The sequence below is a fragment of the Musa acuminata genome, chromosome BXJ2-2 (assembly GCF_036884655.1).
Source record: "Musa acuminata AAA Group cultivar baxijiao chromosome BXJ2-2, Cavendish_Baxijiao_AAA, whole genome shotgun sequence".
NCBI lineage: Eukaryota > Viridiplantae > Streptophyta > Magnoliopsida > Zingiberales > Musaceae > Musa > Musa acuminata.
Genome location: NC_088339.1, coordinates 23590435 through 23616160, shown reverse-complemented (window position 1 = coordinate 23616160; position 25726 = coordinate 23590435). Strand labels below are relative to the sequence as shown.

Genomic DNA, 25726 nt, shown 5'->3' with positions numbered 1-25726 from the left:
ATCGATCACTTGAGATATCTTTCCACTCGTATGTTGGTTGATCCATAAGATCTCAAACCATATTGCATTGGAGTCCATTGACCACAAGAAGCTAAATTATATTCCAATGATAAAACAGAGTCATGGCACTAATAATCACTGCTAGCTCACAAGTTGGAATTTCAACAGCTTGATGCTGGGAATTACCAGCCCTATGAAACCTTATAGAAAACATCGATTTAAGTTCCAAGATATCGGACCTGTGAATTTTCTTTGTTTCACAAAAGAGCAAATATTTTACACGAATACAGAGAAAAGAAAAAGAATATCAGGCAGGTGATTAACCAAATGCCAATTCACAATGTCTAAGACAATTTCGATTTGCAGGTTTAGTTTTCTGGTCGTCGCCCATTGGGATGAAACCTTGTTCCATCTCCCTCGTAGCATCGACCTCATCTGAGTCTGAGGAATTTATCTGGCACCAGACTATTACCCGTTTGTGTTCAGGGTGTTGAGTCGTCTCTGTCTCTGGTCAAGCTCAGCCATCACTGCTGGTTCCTGTTTCTTTCTTTCCTTTGTGATTGTGTTTGCAGTCATAGAACCAATTTTGTCGAAAGCTACCTGTAATGGAACATTGTTAACAATTTACCATGGTCAGTTCTAGATAATCAATCAAGAATGCATTTCTCTTTAAAGACGGGTAGAAAGTTAATAAGATATGAAACAATTCCACTCATCTAATTCCTTAGGCAGGCCGAGTCTTTTTCGTTTCATCTTAAGATATGAATTGATATTCGATAAATTTTTTTCGAATCTTATTTAGCCTGGAGGTTGTATTGGAAATGTTCAAATACTGATGCTACCTCAGGGTAGCATTAGCATTTCAACATCTGTGAGATGCTAATATAATTTTTTAATTTCGAAAGTACCCTATGACTTTATTTAAAATTATAAGATTGCTAAAATAATTTAATGAGTAGCCAAATGGTTTATGTTTTCTATCATGTGAAATTTTATTTATTTATTTATTTTATATTTTTATTTATTATATATTTAGATCGTATGAAATTTTTTATAAGATTATATTCATTCATTTATTTATTTTATCTATTTACTTATTAATTTAAATAAAATTATGTATTCACTTTTGAATAAATATTAAAAATATTGGAAAGGTAAATTTATCACAAAATATTTAATGAACTTTTGAAATATAATTTTATCAAACAACACTTACGTTATTGCATATTTAAAATATATTTTTTCATCTACTGTTTATAAAACACAAAGCATTCTATAACTGCACATTGACTCAAACCGTTTTTTCTAACTGTACATTTAAAATACAACCTGAATGAAATTACTAGCTGACGAGGAATGGTTTTCTACAAAGAACACTAAGGACGGCCTTTAGGGAGGAAACTTGATACAACACTTATTTCGAGGCATATATTCTCAATAATTTAGTAAAATATGTTCAACAGAAGAAGTTCTGGATACCGAATGTTAATGAAGACAGCACTAGATTTTTCATGTCTCTATCAGTGTACCCTAGTCAATATGATTTAGTAGATGAGGCAAGTAGACACCTAATAGAATCACAATAATTTATCTCAGATTATTGGTATTATTTCTAACGAAAAAAATGTCCTTTAGTATGTTCCAACTATGACTAGGAAATTTCCACAGGATAAAAGGTTAGCATCAAAGGAAGCAAACATTCTTACCGTGAGCAATTGATCGGGGTCATATAGATGATGGGTGGTTGTTTGTAAAATATCAATTACCTCGCCTATTTGATGAGCACGTAGTAAGTCGTCTTCCTTCATCTAGAATCACATTGAATGGTTAAAGCAAGACCATGAGAAATGGACATTGTATAGTCCTTTCCAATAATCTACTAAAAATTAATGATCTTTCATCATTTATCATAAAAAAACAATCCAAAATTTCTTGAATACAGACTAGTTTACCCGTAAGAGACCAAGATACAAGTGGTATACCTTAAAGATGGCTAGGGCAACATGAAAAAGAACTTTTGCCCCCTCATTGAAAAGAATATCCCAGACCCGCAGGGTTGTCTGAAAAGACATTCAGAATTAATTTTTGAAAAAATTGATTAGAAGACTTTACGTCAGATAATAAGATATGAATATAGCATAGGCAAATCCTCAGCACTTAGAAGCCATATCTCCCACATGAGAGCATGAACCTAGCAGCAGAGTTATCAAACAGAAGTTATACTAACAAATGTGCCAGGTGAAATTGTTGCCTAATTATCAATCAAATGATACCAGATTACTGAGTGTAGAAACTAAACAGGTTAAACAAACAAGAAAGATTTTTTTTTCATGACAAGTTGAATTGAATGTAACTCAGCAAGGATAATCCTTTCAAGCAGACAATAGAAAATGAAGTAATACTAAAAGCCCAATAACTCAACATTATTTTCTTTTTACACATTGATGACAAACTAGATGTAGTTCTGCATAGTTATAAACTATATGTAGGTCTAGCACAGCCATTTCTTAAATTTTCTTTTTGCCTTGAGGTCATTGACAAAACATAACAGATTTCCTTGAATTTAATGTTACCTCAGATGGTACGCTCTTTGCGAAGAGGCACAGGAACCATTCTGTGGCTACAAGAGAGACATCAAACTCCATGGCTTCTAAATGAGCAGCTATCCTGAATGTTGAAGCAAAATGAACAGCTATTAGGTTATGGACATTCGGGTAAATAAAATAGCACTGGAGGTCATAAGAAATAAATGCAAACCTGGGACACTTTTTTGCTAGAAGATCTTTAAACACCCTTTGCTCTACATGGCATCCGGAAAGGTTATCAGTGTAGCAGTCGTTAACCAACACATTTTCCAAGAGGACAGCAAGCATCCAAAAAGCATCTTCTTCTGTTTTCATTACTAGTAGCAATAGGGCAGCCACATAATTTAGACCCTGTAGTGGTGGCTTTAAATTTCAGATGCTATGGAGGAATTGCAACATGTTGTTTTAGTGTCGGTGAAAAGGAAAACTTCAATTACCTGGCAATAACCAACATCTGAATCTCGAAAAGAATACCCAACAAGGACTCTCCGAAGAGATGCCTGACCTTCAGGGCTGTCCAACCACGGATGAGAGGGGAAAGTTCTTGGGAGATCCTGCATATACATCAAATATTGATTAAAAAGGTAAAAAATGGATGTAAGAAGTCATAATAATCTAATCCATGAGAGAAAATGTCATATTCAACTCCAGTTGTGAATGTATGCAGCTTTGTGTTTTCAATATTAATTCTTCTCCACCAGAACACATATTATATCATTGCTTCTAATGAGACAAAGATGAACAAAAGAAAACTTAATCCTGTAATATTTACATTTTCTGTTTCTGCTATGCAGTTTATGTGAAATTGAAATTGTCCATACATATGAAAACACTACTAACTTCGGATCCTACATCATTCCGAGGCAGAATAGAGGCAATTCCATGATCTGCAGTATACAATATACATATATCCATAAAAAACCATACATATAAGAATCTGGAATAATTTCTGAGATAAACTATCACGCCCAAATCGTAATAAGCACAATGATCAGAGATGATGACAACATATCATATTAATTTTCTTTCAAGCTTATATACTCTGAATTCTACTCACCTGATCGATTTGTCTTGTGGCAGGTGTAACTTTTCCTTCTGTAGCTCTGATCAGATCATCATAGTAGCTCTCCGGCACCGTGGATCGCTTCTTTGCAGCGCCAGACACCGAAAGCCACACATTTGGCCTCAGCACTGGCGGTATCCCTTTCCTGACGAGCCTCTTCAATGTGATCATGTTAGTAAGCTTTGACAGCTTCAGCGAGGCAACACTGATCCCCTCACCGTTGGATGAGATTTGCGTTTGCAGGTACCAGTTTGCACCTTTGCTTGCCTCGAGGCCACACCAAACCCTGCCCTGCTCCCTCACCCTCTCCCTCACCTCGTTCAGAACATTGACATCGTCGATGTTCCCCTCGGCGGTGAACCCGTACATGTCTTCGAATTTGACAGAGAAGGTGCTTGGCTTCTTGGGGATGGAGGTGATGGTGGTGGCCCTGGCGGTGGAGGTGGCCGAGGTTAGCCAATAGGCTCTTCTTCTGAGGGCAAACCCATTAGATGCCTCTTTTTGGGCTTGAGTTCCAAACATCCTGTCTCCAATGGCCTCTTAAGGACGATGGTGGATTCCTTCAAAAATCGTATCTTTTGGATCAGCCAGAATAGCCAATTGCTTCAAACCACAATGAAGACGAAAAAAGAAGTCACATTACCTGAACACAAGAAAAATCTGGTCATCTAAGGATCAAACCTTCGCTTTTGATGAGAAGCCATGAAGCTCTTACGATGGATATCCCACAAAAGGTTCATTGGCACATGGTCTTCGATATAAATCAAAGATCAATGTTCCTTCCCAGACGGAAGAAAGGTGGCTTTTTTTTAGATCGGTTTGGTTGAAGGAAATGGTCAAAATGCATTAGGAGTTCAAATATTGCATTTTGATTAGAAATGAGGAGGAGAGGAAGAAGAAGAAGGGATGCGGGCAGTCCAAAGCGGGCGATCCTAGAGATATCTTCTACCACTGGCTTCTTAAAACATCCCCTCTACGAAGATTAGAACGGGGAGACGATGGTAGCACTCTTCTTTATCCTCTGGCTCTGTGTTGGGAGGGACTTCCCCACGGAAGCGGGACGGCGACGCCATGGATGAGGCCATGAGAGGCGAAAAATTCCATCTGTTTTCCCCAACGGTGAAACCAAGAGAGCTTCCTTCTGTGGCGTACTTCCAGCGGCGGAGAAGGGAGGGCGAACAGGAGACTTTGCGATTGGATCAGATGGTATTACGCCGCGGCGCCGATGATGGTGGCCTACGAGAGCAACACGGACAAATCACATCGCCGCAGCGTGAACGGTGGATGTGACCACATGGTGTGATGGACGGAGACATGACGGGAATCCAATTTTGGAATTCTATTAGATGCTCGTTGTATTTGGCCTCAGCATCGCATCCCAAGTCAGCCACATGTATATTGCATTAGAGTTGAGTTGAAATGGGTTGCACTGTTGGGAATTCTCTACGTGGGATACAGGAAGGGAACTGGCTGTCACGTATCGGAGACTCTATTAATGTGGTGGTGTTGATGTGGGTGAGGGAAGAAGACCCGTGGAAGAAGGAAAGCTACATGTGATCATGTAGTAATGGAGGAAGGCACACAAGAGAAGAACCTTTCAACGCCCAACAGCCAATTCCAATGACCGAGTCGCACGTGCGACTTGGCCAAACCAAACCACCCTCGTGTTTGCATATGACTCTCTCCATCTCAGCAATTTAATGGATGTAAGTCTTATGTCAATCCAACATCACCTTATTAAAATACAACGTGGATGTCCCGTGAATGGGTTCGACTTGCGACACCCGCCGCTGCTTTTACCTGCCTCCTGATGATCCTGACCGTCAATCAATTCTTGATACCAACAGTCTGAGGGAATGGACGGTCCGGATCGCTTTTCATTGTTCCCTTTGCGTGCCGGCCTGAGACAGATCCATGTCTTGCGGGCCACGCGTTTTCCGGTGGCTCCCAATGCACCGTCACATTCGAGGCAGGATATAAATATGAACTATTGAACAATAATAAAAAAAGGGGTGAGAAGATTTGGTACCTCTTTTACTCGTTCTCCAATCTTGCAATGTAATCGTCAGCCATGGCACCATAAGCGACAATGAGTTGAGGAAGAAAAGTGAGACCGCTGTCCTTGTCATTTGTAGATTTCACACGCACGTCACTCAACTGCACAACTAGAACACAGTCAAACAAGCACAAAGTAGAGAAATTTGGAACCAGATCTAACAGATCAAGAGTGCGTGGAAAGAGGGTGTCTTGGATTCAAAGAACTTCCTTCCGTTACTTTAACATATGAACTGGTTAGATTACAGGAAAGGTAATTGGCATCACCATGACACAGTTTGTAATGCTTTTACAACAGTCATTGGAACGAACGCCTCGTACTATTTGGTGACTCAAAAAGAATTTGAGAAATGGCAGAATCTCTCGAGACTATGTTGGTGGGCAAGCAAACAACAGTGATGCATTAGTGCCACCAAAGCCAAACGAATTCGAGAGTGCAGCTCTTATTTGCATCTTCTTGGAAGTGCTCAAAGGCAAATACCCATCATGGAAAACAGGATCTGGGTTTAGAAGATTGAGCGTTGGTGGTGCTATTCCCTGAAATTAGAAGTAGTAGATGAGCAAAGAAGATTTGGGATGATCACACTCACAACAATGTCAGCCAGATGAATTTACATGGCAAATAGCTAGCACGCTAAAGATGGCTTCTACAGAGCCAGCTGCTCCAAGTAGGTGGCCAGTAGCTCCCTGTAAATCACCAATTTTAGGCATGTAATGATTGACAAGAAGCATAGAAGGTAACCTACAGCTTCAAAAGGTTAGCGAGGAAAACAAGTAACAATACCTTCGTCGAGGACAGTGCTAAAGCACCTGATGTTGCATGGTCAGAGAATACTGATTTTATGGCGTTAGCTTCCGCTGCATCACCTGCTTGGTCAAATAGCAGCTTAAAGAAATTGCTTATAAGAAGCACCTATGGGGTCATCAATATTTAAAAATGTCAAATAGGCATCAGAATATGCAAGATACATACCAAGAGGTGTTGAAGTTGCATGAGCATTTATGTAATCTACTTGATTTGGATGAAGCCCTGACTAACCTTGGAAAAATTTAAGAAAAAAGCACCTTCTTTAAACAAATATATAACAACAATGTAAATTGGCATATCTTGATGCAAACATATAAGGGCAGATGACGACTCTTTAATCATAACCAAATAAAACTAATTAAATTCTTGTCATAAAGCTAGAGCAAAGAGGGCCACATCAACCACTACTAATAACTCGAAGCTCAATGAATATATATATATGATGATGATGATGATGATGATGATGATTTCTCTAGTAAATACCAATATTTTGAATATTTCCCAAACAGTGCCCCTAATTCAAAAAGTACCCAAACTGCCCCTCCAACACCATCGTCATTGCCCACCCTTCTACCTTCCCCTTCTCCTCCTATCCCCTCCTTCCCCACTGCTCGTCCTCTCCTCCTCTCCTCTCCGCCCGCTCACTCCTCCTCTCCCCTCCTTCACCATAGCCCGTCCTCTCCTCCTCCTCTTCCCCTCACTTTCCCTCTCCACCAGCGATGGGGCCTCACAGTGGGAGCAAAGGGCAAAGGCAGCGGAGGCGACAGGCGACGTGGGCAACAACGACAGAGAAGCAGTTTGTGTATGTTTGAATTTGAATTAGGGACACTGTTTGGAAAAAAATGTGAGTTTTCTAGGGAAATCGCCTATATAATTGTGTGTATATATGTGTGTATATGCATATATATATGTATAGATGTGTGTGTGTGTGTGTGTGTATATATATCCTAAATTCTGACTTAATTGACAAGTTGAGTACAAACAGATGTAACAATACCTGCTCGAGTGCACGTGTCATAGCTAAAATAGCACCCTTCCCATCAATGTGTGGTTGAGTTATGTGATATGCATCACCTATTGGAAAGTATAGACCATTAAATAAGATGTAGCTGGAAATAGAAAAGTTAAACTAAGCAAAAAAGATTGAACGAAACCTGACATCCCATAGCCTCGAACTTCTGCATAAATTTTTGCTCCTCGCTCCTTAGCATGATTCAGTTCCTGACATTTAGGAAAGGACAGTGCATAGGACAACCAAGTAGCAGAGAAGTGCTTCTTGCAATAGCAAAAATGGCCACAGAACTACACATAAAGAAATAGCAGAAAAGTGCTTCTTGCAACAGCAAACATGGTCACAGAAATACACACCAAAGTTCATAAAGAAAGGGTTGTTTAGCATGCAAAGCTCTCACCAATACCAAATCTAGTAAATCTCACTATATGTAATTCTCCTTGGTAAACAAAGATGTTTCCACGACCCAAACACTATACCCAGGTCACTGAGGTTGTTACGTCAAGGCTTGCCATTGTAAAGGAAAATTAGTAAGAAAATAATGCTTAGATAAAACAAAACAGATGATTATTCAAAATCAAACCATGTCATTCTATAGGTTAACTGTAACATATCTTTTGCTTCAGCAAATCTTATCAATGTATGCCTCCTCTTTTGATTGTGAGTATTCATTTCTTGCAATCTCAGTCTAGACCTAGGTTAACTTCATTCCTCCACCCTCTTCTAGACTTTCAACATATATCTGAGTGATATTCTTATCGTATCACTTTTTGACTGCCATTTCAGGTAATCAATCCAGATACAGTTGCATCTACTTCTGCAATGGCTTTGCACTTGCGTAGCTTTGTACTCAGTTGAAAAGAGAAAGAAACTTCATCTTCTAACACCACGAATTCAGGAGAGTTACACCTCGTTTGTCTTCTGCAAAGAAGTTTTTTTATAAAAAAAACTGTTCTAACACGTGCTTCACTCTATGGGGAACTGTTTTTTATGTTGATGGCTGATGTGAAATGTGTTTAGTCATAATGAGTGTCGAACTGACCATCCATATATCTGACTAGGAAAGAAAATTTATATAACCAACATGAAAAGAATACAGTGATGATAGAATACTGGGTGCTATTACCCAAACTGAAGTCATTACCGGAGTTATATCATTTACATAATCATACTATAATTAACAGTCCAGACCTTTTTCCACAAGACAAAATATAAGTTGTTACTAACTAAGACCATCAAGACATGAATCACTAATCTGTAAGTTACAAAGTAAGTACCAAATTGCCAATCCTTATATTACATAGCGGATGACCAAGAGGCAAAAAAAAGGAGCAACATCTAATTCAATAATTATCTATATGTATATATCTTGATAATTGGCATTATATGTGGTCTAATTGCAAGTAAAATTAGCTACCAACATTCAGGTTTATATGATAAGATAAGCAAAGTTAACATTCACAAAACATCAGAAACTTACAGAGAAATAAGCTTTTACTTCTCATTGTCAGTCCAATAACAAAACTTCACAATATACACTACTATACTATTTTTTTCTAAGCAGAATGCTGTCTAACAAACTCATAGGGAAAGAGGAGATGCAGTAGGCACTGCCTTATAGGAGCAAAACTAGTCAGTTAGGTTCTCATATTTCTAGAGTCTGACAATATCCTCCAAGGTCACTACAGTTTCTAAATCACAAGTTGCAAGGACCTCACTCTACAGAATGAATAACATCATTACCATTACACCGACTAACCTACTCAAGTAGCATAAACAATTTTCAATGCCCTACAAACAGCTGCACATTATTTCTGAAATAATATACAAGAAAAACAAAAAAAAATAGAATCATCATTGGATCCTGAAATATTGTATTGAACAGAAATAAAATAAAGAATAGCCTCAAACATCCCAGGAGATGACTCACCTCCAACACCATCACGCCAGATCCTTCACCTATCCTGTAATTTGATTTATCAGATGACAATATCCACCAGAACCAAAAAGGAAAGATGAAACGGGGAATAGTAAAGATAAACAGGTGCAGGAATTATGTCGTACACAAATCCATCTCTGTCACAATCAAATGGTCGAGAAGATACTTGAGGTAGAAGGTTATACTTTGTAGCCAGTGCTCTTGACCTATCAATTTAACTTGTAAGACCACATTATAGGCAAGTGCAAAGTGCAAGCAGCCAAAGTTACATAAAAGAAATTCTACACGTACATGCATGTGCACACAAAAATAGAAGAGCAGGCCTAAGGGCAAACCAAAATAACAATAAAATCAATGACTTTTAAATATAGTTTTCAGGACTTCAATCCCCATCATTTGATGATTCGATGACTTATTTTGGCATTGAATAGCAAGAATTGACAACATTTCAGGGTTAAGAAGCACTTCAGAATGTTCTTTACAAGTTCTATCTATCATAAGATGAGCATATCTTCCCAAATGACAGAGATCTTCAACTAACATGTTGTATTTTCAGATCTGTATACTATTTTTTTATTGTACATTTTATATTATTTGGTGCACAAAGAGAAAAACACAAATTTCATGGCTACAAATTTCTGGAAATTGTTATCGAGTTTGAAATGCATATTTCCTGCATTAATGTGGGATCCATTGTGTTGAAGTTTAGGAGGTACAAAGTAGAAATGGCATCCTTCATGTTGCAAGTGATCTAGCATCAACATGGATCAGAGAACTTATCTTGAAGAGACAAACACTGTTAGATTATGAAGCACAAACTGAAGGATCTATCAACTGAATATTACCTACAAAATCCAGCTATTGACAAAGCATCGATACTGGACTCTGTTCCTCCGGCGACCATAACATCCGCATCTCCAAACTGAATCATCCTTGTTGCATCACCAATGGAATGAGCTCCAGTTGCACAAGCTGTAACAGCAGCATGATTTGGGCCCTACCAATTAGGACAAACAAGTTCAGTTGGTATTCTTTAATTATGACTACAAATGATATTTTGAAACAAAGGGTGAAGATTTTGAACAGACTATATCGATGACAGAAATTCAAAAGAGCAAATTTCATGCCTGGAATCCATATTTCATGCTGACATGACCAGATGCCATGTTGATCAGTATTCTAGGGATGAAGAATGGGCTAAGCCGACGTAAATGCTGTTTTCAAAAAGTAGAGCATGTCATATAATTACTTGATACAGCCGTGCCTCCCATGCACAATCATGTACTTGCCTATGATAAAAACCAATTTATAAAGAAGTCTCGATTCCAGAGAAGAAACAAGAAGGATTTCAATATGGTAAACTTAGTATAATATGAGAAAGGACCTTATCACATATCAGCTGAGCTGCATCTAAAATGTCGGAGATGCTTCCTATCCCACCGCCAATGGAAACACCCTGATACCTTAGGATTAGATGATAACCATATATAATATAAGTTTCTAAACATTTAAAGAGAAAATTTTGGTACCGTTCTTTCCTTCTTTTCTGGTTCAGTTGGTAACCAGTTTGCATCTCTGAGAGCCTCCTCGGTTGAACAGAGCGCATAAGCAATAAATCTTGATGTGGACCTATGGTCCTGAGAAATAGAAAGAAATTAAAGTTTGGGTATAAGAATGACTGAAGTTGATTTTAGAATCTTTTAAGGTAGCAAACTTTGAGGCCTTTAAAGAAAACACAAGTAGCTTCACGGGATAGCATACAGAATATCAATCTTTTGGCTCACAACATGGCCAAAAAGGGGGGAAAAGAAAAACTAATAAAGAGACATGTGGCATCTTCAGCTACTTGGCTTAATTGTGACATTGAGATGGAAAAATAACTTTTGTTTTTCCACTCCATGACACAAATGAGATAATAGATCAATTCCTGAAAACCGAAGGATGATGTAATGGAAGAAATTTTCATCTTCAAAGTGTATCATTGTCAGTTGACTCAATCTAAAAGTTCTCAAGAGACATTTAAACTGTTTGGTTTCCACCTTCTAAATTCTTATAAACAATTATCTATTATCTTGGTCCACTTAGCATCTGAAATATTTAGCTTACGCCATCTTTTATTAGGTAGAAAAGTTAGCAACTAATTTGACTCTGTTACCATGCATATTAGTCCTTCCTGACACACTGCAGACAATGGTATTTGCACCCTACATCACAGTTGGATTTCTTCCGTCTCAATGACGATTTGGAAAGAAGGTCCCTAATCCATGAGCTTAAGATTTCACCAAACACGTTTGCATTTTCTGCATAAATCATAGAATAAGGATCCACATACCAACTCAAATAACAAAAGATAACCCCAATGGTGTTTGACAATGGGCCCTAATACACTACCACCGCAACAAAGTGCATAACGAAATCATGACGAACTATGAATCCTCACATTCGACCTAATCTTCTCATTCCGCGCGTACTTAAAAGGAGAGGGAAGAAAGACGCATCCAAGATTTCGACGAACACAGAGCTCTAACACAGAAAAATGAGTTAGACTTCTCGAATACCTTGGACTGCAACCACTGCTCCTCGTCGAACTTCCCTTCCCCTTTTCCGCACGGCACGATGGCCGCCACCTTGGCCGTCAGCTGGTCGTAGGTGTGCATCACCGTGGCCTCATCGAAGCCGTCCATTCTGAGATCAGCGGGCGTGAGCGCCCGCACGCCGCACCGTTCATCCACCAGCCGCCGCCACGTCTCCCCCACGCCGCACCCAAGGGGGGTGACCATCCCCAGACCTGCCCAAGGCCCCGAGTCACGGCCGCCGAATCGAGATCAGCCGGTGCGGACGAAGGCAGAAGCGGACGGGGAGAGAGTGCGGGTACCTGTAACCACGACACGGCGGCGAGGGGCGGCCGGCGGCGGATCGAAGGCTTGGGAGGAGAGGCAGCGGCGCCGAATAGGACGGCGGGTGATCCGGCGGAGAGCCTCCATGTCGAGTGGCCCCTCCTAAAACCCTAACGAGACCAATAAGGATGAGCTGCGGTGGCCGGTGTGCATGATGACATAACATAACCGGGAACCATAATTACATTCATAATCAAATTATTAGTCCAACTATTTATCACATTATGTGAGATATCAAATCAATAACACAAGAATACCTATTATAAATTAATTTAATTTAACTTAATTTGATCATTACCCAAACATATTATAAAAAGATATTTAAAGTGCATCAATTGACTTGTAATGGTCGATAGTTCAATTTAATACACATATTATGACTAAATAATAATAATATTAATATATACCTTTAATTTGACGATTATTTGCACTTGTTATAAAAAGATATCTCAGGCGCATCATTTGACATATCCAAAAATATCATATGTTTGAATCATCAAAATATCTACTAACTCAAGCGATCCTTGTTAAATACGTGGCATATAGTTTTAAGCAAAATATAAAGTAACAAAATTAATGCACTATTTTTTAGAATTTAGATCATTATGAAAAATAATACTATCTGGAAATAAATCCAAAATGGGATTTAGGAAAATCAGAAGATTAGAATTTTTTTTTTCGGAAACTTACCATTTTTATTTATATTAAATTTATAGACAAAGAGCAGCAGTAACAATTAACGATGATGCCATCGAGTTCTACGACTTGGCATCATCGTCGTTGATCTCATCGTCTTCGATCTTTTCGCCGATTCAAACAACGGCAAATCCAAACGGTGCTGATAGTTGCCACGTGGAACGAACAAATGGCTGGTAAAAAGAGCAACTTTGTACCTTTCAAATTGTATCTGACGGTGGGTCCCGTTGGCACCAAATGCTTCCAACAGTAACGAAGGTGATCGATTGGGTAGATCATAAATAGGTGGGAAAAGAGTTCATAGCATTCGCGTTCGCGTCTACCTCTTCTCGCCGACCTCTTATATTCTCCCCCCCCCCCCCCCCCCTCCTTCCCTCTCTCTCTCTCTCTCTCTCTCTCCGTTGAAAGGTCGAGGAGCAGCGGAGAAGTGACGCCTGTGGTGGTCAGGGGGGTTCGCCCGATCGCCGTCGATGTTGGGACTCAACGTGACGGCGCCACCGGCTGTGAGCCCGCCGCCGGGCAAGGAGCAGCAAGCGGCTGGGGTGGGGATCCTCCTGCAGATCTCTATGCTGGTGCTTTCCTTCGTCGTCGGCCATGTTCTCCGCCGTCACAAGTTCTACTACGTCCCCGAGGCCAGCGCTTCCCTCATCATAGGTACCCGTCCCCCTTTTTTGTCTCCTCCCTTTCTTTCCACGGCCCGTTTGATGCGCGTGGACTCCTTTATCACGCTCCTTGTGTTCTTACTTGATTGCTTCTGCCGTTAATTTATATGTTGGAGGGTTCTGAAATTGCCTTCTTGGAGATAATTTTGGCCAAAAAATGGTTTGGTTTGGATTGTTTTTACCACCGATCGGTTTTGTTGTTCATTATTGTTAGCGATTAAATCGATTATCGAGTATCTGTAGTAACTGAAACCTAGCGCATCCATATGAAGGGGAATGAAATTAATCATCAGAGGATTTGTTTCATAAACAAATAATTTACACTTGAAGACAAGTTCTAAAGGAGAAGATAGTGTACTATCATGAGGTCTTGATGCTCACACTGGGCTTGTTAAGTTTACGAGTGTATTCCATAGCTCTAGAAGAATGTCTCTCGACGTATGATAGGATTATGAGACGTCACTGTTCTTTATAGGAATTGTTTTCGTGAAAATTTGTGGTTTAAATTGTTCTTTTGGAACAGCATTTTTTTTAAGTTGCAAATTGTACAATCTCTTGTGCAAAGCCAGTAGACATGACGATCCATGATGAAATAGGGTATTCTTAGATTTTTATTGATTTAACTGTTGGCAACGATAAACAAATAGTTTGATATTTATTGTGCACAAAGTTTTGATGCATATAGATTGTTGTTTATGGTGGTAGTGCACTAGACCCACTTACTAGGGGTTGATGACTCAAAATATCATTTGATTTTTCACACCTAAAACATTGGTAGTGGGACCACACCCACTTACAAAGGTTGAGGTCTCCTTCGATAAACTTTATTGGTATACCAGACCTGCTTATCAAAGGTTGAGATTCAGATTAGGTCGAGGTTCAGATTCTCATCTGATCATTTTTTTTAAAGATTTCAGCTAGCTTGGCTGATAAAAGCTTTGACTACTGATAGGAAGATAAGATGATCAAATCTCATTTTAACCGATTATCCTTTGAAAAAAAGAAGAGAGAGAATGGTGGAAGATTTGCTACCATTTGAAATATCTACCAGAGAGGCAGAAAGATTTTTGTTGATTCCTTTAACTAGTACCTCAGAATTCTTCATGTTCTGGCGATAGAATTGCATTCAGGAATCGAGTTAGTTTTACATGTCAGGTAAAGTATGGTAGATTAGGAACTCAGATTTGTATACTAGTTCAAAAATTTTATGGCTTCTCTGTTATTCTTGGGACTTGCAGTTATGGGATGCAGTACATGATCATAGTGTGATCAGCAAATGCTGAGACTGGTGGCTCTGTGATGGAAAAACCATTAAATTTTTGTTGATCTTTCAATTGTGAGTTAGGTTGCGGGCGTTTTTGAGTGGCTTCTTAATGAAGTACATGGTTGCGGAGTCTCAACAGGTGACACACATTCAGGATTTAAGGATGTGATTTTATTACTAGATAAAAAGGTTGAAAGTTTATGGTCTAAGGATTTTTGTTGTTGGTTTGTAATCCAACGATATGGCTGTGGTTAAATGCATCAGATGAAGTGGAGATCTGCAGAGCTAGTATTTTACTGTCTTTGACTTATTATACCCAACAACAGTGTCATACTTTCTTCCAACTCTAAATCTCATGTGAGCCTTCTTATCCTTCAAATCTCTGGTTTCATTAACGTACATAATCTGGTTGTTGCTTGATGTGTATGACTAGATGGAGTGATGTAACCTCACTACTATGAGAAGAACACTGTTCTGATACCGTGTCTACTTTGTTGTAGCAAATACTTGCCCAAGTTGATGATTCTCTTCCTGATCCTAATTTTCTGATTGATTATGTTTACATCCCTTTTATTATGCTCTATGCCTTATTAAGCAAGGAAGAGGGTTGTAGATGAGCTAATTTGAATGAACACTTTGAATGTTTAAGCAATAAATAAATATCCTGCAGCACATGTAAACTACCTATTTTACTGACAATTCTGTGGATTAGATACATAACAAAAGACACCAGATTTCAGGTTTTTGAAGCCTTGTGGATGCTTATACTACAATTTTAGTTTCTTATATGATTTGGCATGCTATTCTTTTCCTTCAATACATGAATAACACTAGTTGATCTTCGTTAACACTTTGTTACCTTTAATATCCAGATAGTTATGTTTTCCTGCCCATGTGTTCCTCACATGGCATGTTTGATAAAAAGAAAAAAAAACATGATGCCTTATATACCAATCTGACAGGAAGTTTCTTTAAAAAGAAACTTAAAGTTGTTGCAATTTCTTTTCTTTCTGTGAATACTTTTAACCGCAATAAAGATCAATTGCTTTTATATTTACAGGTTTACTTGTTGGTGGACTTGCTAATATTTCAGATACTGAAACCAGTATCAGGTGTGCATGCCTTATGCCTCATTTTATGAACTCTTTGACCAGTATACCTGATCCTTAGTGCTTCCGTCTTTTGCTCTATTGCAGGAGGTGGTTTAATTTCCATGAGGAATTTTTCTTCCTTTTCTTGCTGCCGCCAATTATATTATATCCTACTAAGCACATGCTAAAATTATTATTTATTATTTTACTGTTAAATGATATTTGAAGGATTAGTATCATTCTATATTGTATGCTGTTTCTCTTTAACTTTAGCACACCCAATCAGGGTTCAGTTTAGCACCGGTAAGTTTCTGATGCCATATTTATTCTTGAGCTTCTGTTCTTGCATTTAAAATTGTATCTGATGTATTTGTATAACTGATACTGACAGAAACCATTCTTTTCAAACTTTGGGGCCATTGTCACATTTGCTATCTTAGGAACATTTATTGCTTCAGTGGTAACAGGGGTTTTAGTGTAAGTATGTCTTAACCCTTTGCTCCCCATATTTTACGGGATAAGATTTTGTGGTTTCAAACTTCTTTTCATATCTTATGTGTCATTATTTTGGCAGATATCTTGGTGGTTTAACGTTTCTGATGTACAAATTGCCATTAGTTGAGTGCCTGATGTTTGGTGCTCTCATATCTGCAACTGATCCTGTTACTGTTCTGTCAATATTCCAGGTTTCTTAATCATTCCTATTTATCATATCCTTTTATGGATTATGTATCTCTGGCTAAAATTTGTCTATCAGAAAACATTAGCAATCTGTGTTTTTCTTATCGGAATTTCCCATCAAACTTAGTTTATCGAGGACATTTAATTTTAGAAAAGATGAGATGGATATTAAAGTTCCGTAATCTCTATTAGGCATTCTAGGTCATAGCCTATTGAGGTTCTTTGCATTTGATGAAAGCAAGCTGGTGTCTCACTGTAGTTCTAATGCTTGAAACCGAGGATATAAGTTCTGGCAGCAAGGAGGGTTTTTGCTAGCTATCAAAATGGCACATTATGGCACGCCATGTGCTACCAAGCCAAATACAACACAGTTGTTCTGCTGCTGGCACAGGAAAAAAAAGGAAATAGAAGCAAGAGATAGTAATAGAAAAAAAATCAAAGCAATGCTATTAACTGCATGGTATCAGGAATAGAAAAGGGCAGTGTACTACACTACATGATGCGCCCACCAATGCTTCAATGTATGGAGCCATACCTCCAAGTTGGAATCCTGGTCTCTCAAGTCACAAAGAGTAACCTTAAACTTTCTTCTGCATTAAGCCTTCCTATTTTCCATCCTAAAAAATATGTGCAGTGGCTGTTCTCGCTCCCTCACAAGGCTTAAGTTGTCAGGGTTCAGTGAACCCTACTCATGATATAAGAATTGGCTGGCTCCTTGTTGAAGTGTGAACTTGGCCAGTTTGATCATGTACTAGTCTGGCTTAAAATTGTATGAACACATATGTTGAGTAGCATGTTTCAAGATGGGTGTTTCCCATCTTGTTACCCTGCCAGAATGAAACATAATGAGTACAGTTGATAATACATCTTAAGATAATGTTACAATAATCAAGCAACTCGGGAGTTGCTGAGCTATCCTTTGGTTATGTTTATTTCACTGGTTTCATATATTCTTTTCTGGTTCAGGAACTTGGTACCGATGTGAATCTATATGCCTTGGTGTTTGGAGAATCTGTTCTAAACGATGCTGTATGTTCTGTATCCAGTATCTTAAATCTATATTTTTGCATCTCCCAGTTATCTTGCATGTTGGTTGACTTTGCTGTTATTTTTTGGCAATACAGATGGCAATCTCCTTGTACAGGTTTGTTCGAGAGGGTTTGTTCAAGAGCTTGAGGATGCCTTTCACACTTCTGCTCCATCCTTTCTTTTCAGTGTTTGACAGAATCTTTTTACTTTAGGACCATGTCATCAGTTCAAAGTCATGCCTCATCAGGACAAAATTTTTTTCTAATTGTTGTGCGGTTTCTCGAGACATTTGTTGGCTCAATGTCATCAGGTTAGAATCAGATTTGCTGCTAATATTGTTGTCAGAAATTTCTTGTTGTCTTAATTTTTCATGTTGATGAACTAAATTAAGAATTCTTTACAAAGTAAGCTTCTTTTGGCTATGGATTGCTAATAGAAGATTTAATTGCTCAGATCAAAATTGATATCATAGTTTATTGAAGATAATCAAACTGAGGTTTAATATGTCTGCAAATCCAGAAATATGATTAGTTTCAACATCTTGGATCTATTAGACCAAAAAAACAAAAATAAGACAGGATGGGCAGGGGAAGGATGAGTGAATATATGCCTAACCTTGTAGTTCAGTTACTTGTGAGGATAATTGGATGGCTTCACCTGTAACTATGTGCATTGTTTAAATTTTAAAACTAAAGCTTTTGCAAGTAGTATAAAAATTGGCAAAGTTGTGTGATGGATGACGATGTTGGATAATCTCCAAGCAAGTGGGTTTGGTGTGAATAATTTCATTGTGATGAAAAGTCTTCATTGGTAAATCTAGGATAACTAAAGTGAGAGAATGTCATATAAAAGATGCATCACGGCAATAGCGAGGACAAGGTTGTAGAAGTTACATGACAATGGTATTGGACAATTCTGGAAAACACAGATGAGTTGATGTGCCTGTGTTGCAGAAAATATCTGTTATTTAGCAAATTCATACATAACATTATCACCACTTCTCTGGTATAATAACACCATTAATTCTAACCATTCCAACATTTTCTTTGGTTCTGATTAGTCTCTTGTATAGAATACACTTATGAATAACATGTGCAATGATCAAATTAGAGCTGAAGTTTTATTAATATTTCTAGTACATCTTAACTGTGCCCTTATATTCAGTAATGTTAGTTACGATTAAATTGCTTCTTTGTCAGCATATCTGAGATGTGTTTGCTTTTGTACAGGGGTTGGTGTTGGATTTATTTCTGCTCTGATATCCTTTAATTCATATTTTATTTATCTGTGGTTAAAAAATTTGTGGAAACCTTTTGATCTCAACTATTGTTTTATTTCTTCTGTGACTATTGGATTTCTTTCTTTATTTGTGATACTCCTATGAGTATTTTGTCAACTCTATAGAGAATAACTAGGATGGTCACACTTTGATCATTGCTGATACATCAAAAGATATTAATTGATCCAGAAATTATGGAATATTTTCCAATCAAGAGGAAGGCATAGCTGTAAATTTGTATCTTGGCTTGGAAAGTTGTTCGTTTTACTTGAAAGAAAGTTCTATTTATTCCTAACTCTGTTCTGGGGAAAGTATCCTTTATAAATCTATTTTCATCATGTGGGAATTGACAAACTGGTCTCTCTTTTTAAAGATGACTGGACCTTCAATATCCTTTCTCCTTCTGTGTTTTTGTTGTCAACTGAGGCTTTTATGATCCTTAGAATGCTAAAGAAAGAAGAATACTCATGGTGTATAATGATATTTGATGCGTTGGTTTCTCTGGATATCAGAGCCTGAGTGTATAGATCATAAAGTTAATTAGATTTGTTTACTTCATATTACGTTACTGAAACTAGGTTTTGTCGTGTGTCTGTCTGGCAGTTACAGACATTCATTTCTATTGCACATTGTTGTATTGCTGGTTTATGTTGAATGCTGACATATAGTAAAGTACAATTGTATATGCTGAATGTGTCTGAATATTTGATATATCATTTCTAGCCAAGCATATATGTGATAAGTCATACATCCAGTATCCTCGTATTATAAACAACAATGGTGATGTTACCATTCTTTGCTGCCTTGTAGTTTCATTAGATGATCATGGTCTTCCATTTTGGCTAGGATAAGCTAAATGCTTAGCCAAACAACAAAGGTGTACATTCTCAAGTATCTCCTGTAGGAACATATTTTAACTGCCAACGGTTCCCTTTGTTGGCACATATATCTAATGACTGACAGAATTAACAGTCATCAGTGTTTGGTATGCTATCTATAGGGTAAAAAATAGAACAGAGAAGAAAAAAGATGCAGGAGTGACTCCTTAAATATTGTTTTGCTATCGGTGGTATTTGTCATCACAAAAGGGGAAAAGAGATAAAAACTGTTGCCACATATCAGGAGGGGATGTGATTGGAAGTTGGTGTTTTGAAGTTTGAACAACCACAGCCCTCATTGCATGGAAACTGATTATAGTACTTGATGATTGTTCTTTAGGCCAAGCCACATAATGTTGTTTTACATGAATCTGATTACAGCACTTGATTATTTCTTTTTAAATTTTTTGGATGATGATGGATATCTTTGTCACAATTATAAATATGTGTTGAATAGCCTTAACCACTTGATACCTCTTCAAATATGCTGGGTTGGATATCGACAAGTAAGAAATTTTTATCTTTTCTTTATTTCATCTGCTAGTTTGACAATGCCATTTAAAGAACTGATACAATTTCTTCTTGCAGCCTTCAGAACTTGGAATGCTGTCTTTTTGTCCTTTTCCCATACTTCTCGTAAGTAATCTTGTCTTCTAATCTAATTTGTTTTTTCAAAGTACTCATTATCGTCGACTTTTGCAGTTACATGCTAGCAGAAGGATTAGGTCTGTCTGGCATTGTCTCAATACTGTTCACTGGAATTGTAAGTACATATAATTTTAAACAGCCATATTTTGTGCCAGACATTTTTCAAAATGATTATATTATGCTTTGGTTGCAGGTCATGAAGCATTATACCTTCTCAAATTTATCAGAAAAATCTCAACACTTTGCTGCTGCCTTTTTCCACTTGATTTCATCATTAGCAGAAACATTTGTGTAAGATGACATGCAGTTAGTGCCTTTATAATAAGTTTTAATGACTCAAGCTGGATCATACTTCTGTCTCTTCCTAGTTAGTTACCATGTCTGTCTTTGCAATTCATAGCTTCACTATGTTTTGTATGCAGGTTTATATACATGGGTTTCGACATTGCAATGGAGCAACATAGGTGGTCACACCTAGGATTTATCTTCTTTTCAATTGTATCCTTCCCTATTTATTCATTATCTAAACTTTCTATTACATTTGAAATAGATAAATATCATTTTCTCCTTGACTTTAATCTTCACTAATGACACAGATCTTCATAGGTGTTGCAAGGTATGCCTGCCACCTTTAATTTTCTCTAGCAATGAAAAAAATAGTGCCTTAGTCTCCACAAATATGTTTTTCTACTTTTTTAATATTGATGAGCTTGATGTGGAGAGTGGAGACTGTGGCTCAGCCTTGATTTTCTTCTCCATCCCGTCCTGTACATTGATTTGGTCACTGCCAGTCTTTTCCTTGTTCCTGAATGAACCAACTCATCCAGGTTTAAATTGCTGGCTATTTATTAGAAACATATTAAAAGCCTAATTTAAGCCCGTGATTTGCAATTTTTAGAAGAAATTCTTGTATCTTTATAATCTTGTGCATTCTAATATGTATGATTTGGAAAAATATGGTGTGTCTTGACCAAGGGTTAATAAAGTTGACCCGAAGACTAGGATCAAGTTTTGTCAAATAAGGTTCATTCTTGGCATTTTATGCCTTTTTGATCCATTAATATATTTGAGAGTTGTTGATAAATCTTGACATAGTAGAAGTAAATTTTTTTGAGCATGTACATGCTATGAGCCTATATGAAGGTTGGTATAGCAAAATTAGTTCAATGTTAGGCATGTTATGCTAGAACTAGAACTTGTCTCTCTCATGGTGCCTTTAATCTGTTACTTTAGGTGTTTTATTGGATTCATGATATCCTGAAGCTTTCTTCACAAAAAATTGGTGTACACATTATATGCTAGAGTTCATTTGGGTCTTTTTATGCTTTAGTGTTGTTATGTGTTTCATTTTCTTAGTCTTTGCTTTTCCATTTCAGTTCTGGGAACTCGCATAAATGATTTGTTTGAAGGCTTTTATGTAATTCATTGATCATATTGATTAAATTTTAGGGCAGCACATGTTTATGTTTGTGCTAACTTGGTCAACATGGCTCGACCAACAAGTCGCCAAATACCTTTGAAGCATCAGAAGGCACTGTGGTATAGTGGTGAGTGCATGGGCTACTTTGATATCACTGAAGTCTAGCTTAGTTTTTATTTAAAATTCATATACATTATGCACATCCAGGTCTTAGAGGGGCTATGGCTTTTGCACTTGCTCTGCAATCAGTACATGATCTACCTGAAGCACATGGCAAAACGATTTTCACAGCTACCACTGCAATTATTGTTTTAACAGTAGGTGCTTATTCTAGTAATGCATTTGGCTTCAGTCAAATATAATAAACGTGCAAATACTTATCCATGTTGTTATGGCTTGCTTTTTGATAACCTCATGATTCATATTTTCTCTCCTTCAATATGTTCTTGATACTATGATATGTACTTTATGCAGGAGCCATATCATACTTCTGAAGATGTCAATTACCTACTGCTTAGCTTTTCAGTGTAACACAAACATATTTTCTTAGCTAACCCTCATCTTGGCTCTAGGATGCTTTTTCAAGTATGTCACACCATATTAAAGTTCCTATAAGTTTGGTAATTCATAGAATAACTTTCCTGATCTGCATGCATGTACAAATTTGGTCGTACATAGGCCTTATTTGTGCAATAAGTCATACTCTGTGGAATTCAAATATGTCTAACTATATCTTTTTGTTGTTTATTGTTATGGAGCATTGTTCTCGAAGTTGGTTACCTGGGCTATATTGTCAAGAATTCTTTGCAGCAACCATCAATGAAGTTGAACTTGTTGCATAAAGATGGCACTTTATATACATGCATACAGTAGTGTCAGCATGCAGTATCTCTATTGTAATAATTTTGAGGATAGGAAAAGCAGTAGAGCAAATTGAAAAGATATGGAAAATGGAATCTTGTGAGTCTATGTTTGCTAGAGCCAGCATGGAAGTGCCTTCTTGAGCTTGAAATATGATGGATAATCTTCAGTAGATTTTAGTGCTGAGATGTATTCTTCACTTAGTTATAAAATCAAAGCAATGGATCATGGAAGGTAGTATCCAGAAGTTTCTTTCCTGGAATTTCTCTTTCTTCTTCTTTGGTGGTAGTTGATTATGTTCTTCCCATTGTTTCAGATGCTTCTTCTGATGCACATTCTCATTTCCCCTACATTTGAGCTAAATGATGTTCCAAATTGGAATATTTAAGATTAAAACAATAAAAAATGAATATTGTAAGCTTATTTATGTTTCTATTCAGGGCATTTAAGATTCAGCCAATAAGATCATTTATTATGCTTCAAAAACTTTACATTTATTTTGAAACATTATCTTTATCAACTTGAGGCTCAAGTGTTTTTTCTTAAACAATGATGTGGTTTTTCGTGCAGGTAATATTGGTTGGAGGCTCAACTGGTACCATGCTTGAAGCTTTAGAAGTAGTAGGTGATGGTCAAGATGGGGCTCTTGAAGTAAGTTGTTCTGGCACCTGACAAATCAGTTTATCATTCTTCTTCTGTTGGATAATTAAGATATTACTGGTCATATTCCGTTTCCTTTTTTGTTTTCTGTATCTGGTGATCCAAGTATGAGAATGCTGATGTGAAAATGATGCAGCACAGCCATATATTTGACTGACAATCATTTTGTCTGATGCATCTGGACTACAACATTAACCATGCACCACCTTATGAGCAATATCATGAGCCCGAGGGTTCAGTAAAATTGTTGAAGAAATGAGTAAAATGATTTATTATATTCTATTTCTTTTAAACCAATTCTTCCAAATAAACAAATTGTTGGGTGTTGGAAGTGCCTTTAATTCTTTCGATTCTTCCTAGAGTACTTATATCCCTTGTTATTTAATCAAGTTGGAACTAACCTTTAAGGCATGCCAAGATATTTGTGATTCATATATATGCTCAATTCTTTCAGACCATCGAGAGTAACAATGGCTACATTGCCCCATCATATCAAGAAGGAACATCATCTGGGAGTAACCTGAAAATGAGGCTTAAGGAGTTCCATAAAAGGTTTACTTCAGATTTTATAGTTTATATATCCTTGTTTTCTGCAGTATTAGTCATTGATAAGCTGCTTGTACTTGGATTGCTGCTGCAGCACAACATCTTTCACTGCATTGGATAAGAATTATCTCACGCCATTCTTTACTAGTCAAAATGAAGAAGAGGACGTCTCTGGTAAGACAGAATGCCCTTCTTATGTATGATATGAGCTGCATCTGAGTGTTTGTGGTCAACTTTGTTTTAGTGGAATTTCAACTCTCATACGAGTGCATGCATCAACTTATACAATTATTTGAAATTTTTTTAACAGTCTTAGTTTGTCTTTTTCTGAGACACCAGTTCCCACTATTTCCTCATCTAGATTGCCTCCAAAGAAGGATTGACACCAGAACAAAAGCTTGCCTAATAGTCAAAAGATCATTGACTATGACAATTGAGTTCTGGAAATATGGTCAGAATAAATTGAGTTCCAGTTAGATTCTATATGTTCCATCAAATGGCCCATACTAGCATCATGTCAGTTAAACCTCATTGGATTTCTTTATTTTCTTTTCCGTATATGTTTGCATTTTTATCAAGCAATTGTATGTTAGTAATAATATGCTAAATTGCTAATTCAAAAGAACATGTCACTGAGGCATGCGATGCTTTGATAATTCTTTAACTGTGTCCCTCTCTGCAACTTATACTGAAATAACTGTTGTATCTCCAACAGCACCAGCAGACATACTGTTCTCTTTTTATAACTTGATTTGTTCCTGTACGAGTGTTGGTCATTATTTTTTCCTACCAACAGCACTAGTAAAGAGCCAAAGACAGCTTACTTATTAACTTTTCTGTATGTAAGCTAAAAGTTCATACAAATTATCCTAATGAATTATTTGATGGAAATAGAGGTAGGGCATCTTCTGTAATCATTGGTAAGCTCATACATTCCACTTTTCTGTATCTGGTGTCTGAAAATGCTGCAGACTTTTGAAATATTATCTGTTTTGTTGCCTGTTTCTGTGCGTTGTTACCTTTTGTCTATTCTTTTGCACTGATAGCTGTGTTCTTATGGTTGCAAATCAGATGAATCGATGCGGACTCCTTCAAGAGGAAGATTCCAAGACCGTGCATAGATTCCATATCGTTAATTCGCCTGGGGATCTCGAGAACCTAATCGTTCTTCTTCACGAGCATCATGCTCACAGTCGCCAAGCAGGAATTCAACCGACTTTCCCTCATTAAGTGTATTAGCCATGTAAAAGAAATCATAGCTTCCCTTACACCGTGATAATGCAGCAAAATAATTTTCACGATAAGTTTTAACCCGAGAAATGATGAAAGACAGCTTATCATGTACATATCATCGCAGCGGTTCAGTATTATTTCATGTAGTTGCCTTTGCAGGGTAATCACCGTGTATTGCTCATCCATTTTTTTGCTTTAAAAACAGGTGAAAAAGGAAAAATAATTTATTATTATTGTTATTAAAGACAGCTCGATGGGCACATGAGATGATATATCTCACCCGAATGTTTTTATTATGTCAAATAGAGATAACTATAGCAGTTGTTTTATTATGTCACTTGAGATATCTCGTCTCTTGCAACGGCCATGGTTTCAGTTACTAATGGTTATGACGGGGGTCATGCTAAAAGCAGTGGCTT

General features: G+C 37.4%; 3 protein-coding genes across 8 annotated transcripts; 1 reads left to right on the top strand and 2 right to left on the bottom strand.

The window, feature by feature from the left end:
• Window positions 1-153: 153 nt before the first annotated feature.
• On the bottom strand, window positions 154-5131 carry LOC103975109 (uncharacterized). Its single transcript, XM_065095545.1, has 8 exons — window positions 4292-5131; window positions 3643-4208; window positions 3023-3139; window positions 2758-2936; window positions 2574-2667; window positions 1983-2060; window positions 1707-1808; window positions 154-600 (listed from the first exon to the last, which is right to left on the bottom strand). Exons 2-8 carry the CDS (start codon window positions 4168-4170, stop codon window positions 469-471), a joined length of 1230 nt encoding a protein of 409 aa, XP_064951617.1. The 5' UTR covers window positions 4171-4208; window positions 4292-5131; the 3' UTR covers window positions 154-468.
• A 745-nt stretch (window positions 5132-5876) lies between these two features.
• LOC103974014 (3-oxoacyl-[acyl-carrier-protein] synthase, mitochondrial) lies at window positions 5877-12518 on the bottom strand. 4 transcript variants are annotated; one of them, XM_065095540.1, is made up of 14 exons: window positions 12338-12517; window positions 12021-12250; window positions 10992-11099; window positions 10847-10918; window positions 10590-10676; window positions 10308-10459; window positions 9588-9668; window positions 9454-9487; window positions 7666-7732; window positions 7509-7585; window positions 6677-6737; window positions 6488-6570; window positions 6319-6390; window positions 5877-6240 (listed from the first exon to the last, which is right to left on the bottom strand). In XM_065095540.1, the coding sequence occupies exons 1-14, from the start codon at window positions 12444-12446 to the stop codon at window positions 6073-6075; spliced, it is 1401 nt and encodes a 466-aa protein (XP_064951612.1). In that variant the 5' UTR covers window positions 12447-12517; the 3' UTR covers window positions 5877-6072. The 4 variants fall into 4 exon arrangements, with proteins under 4 accessions (XP_064951612.1, XP_064951613.1, XP_064951615.1 ...); XM_065095544.1 differs by having other exon boundaries at window positions 6079-6203; window positions 6294-6390; XM_065095541.1 differs by lacking the exon at window positions 9588-9668 and having other exon boundaries at window positions 12338-12518.
• An 899-nt stretch (window positions 12519-13417) lies between these two features.
• Window positions 13418-25471, top strand: LOC103972870 (sodium/hydrogen exchanger 6). 3 transcript variants are annotated; one of them, XM_065095537.1, is made up of 22 exons: window positions 13418-13709; window positions 16042-16093; window positions 16178-16237; window positions 16351-16375; window positions 16464-16549; window positions 16647-16758; window positions 17720-17782; window positions 17878-17897; window positions 17995-18092; window positions 19012-19040; window positions 20414-20445; window positions 20528-20575; window positions 20642-20702; window positions 20781-20878; window positions 21010-21085; window positions 21184-21203; window positions 22037-22134; window positions 22215-22324; window positions 23439-23519; window positions 23983-24080; window positions 24169-24248; window positions 25146-25471. In XM_065095537.1, exons 1-22 carry the CDS (start codon window positions 13526-13528, stop codon window positions 25193-25195), a joined length of 1581 nt encoding a protein of 526 aa, XP_064951609.1. In that variant the 5' UTR covers window positions 13418-13525; the 3' UTR covers window positions 25196-25471. The 3 variants fall into 3 exon arrangements, with proteins under 3 accessions (XP_064951609.1, XP_064951610.1, XP_064951611.1); XM_065095539.1 differs by lacking the exons at window positions 13418-13709; window positions 16042-16093 and having other exon boundaries at window positions 16210-16238; window positions 16350-16375; XM_065095538.1 differs by lacking the exons at window positions 23439-23519; window positions 23983-24080; window positions 24169-24248; window positions 25146-25471 and adding an exon at window positions 22482-23347 and having other exon boundaries at window positions 13428-13709.
• Window positions 25472-25726: the final 255 nt, after the last annotated feature.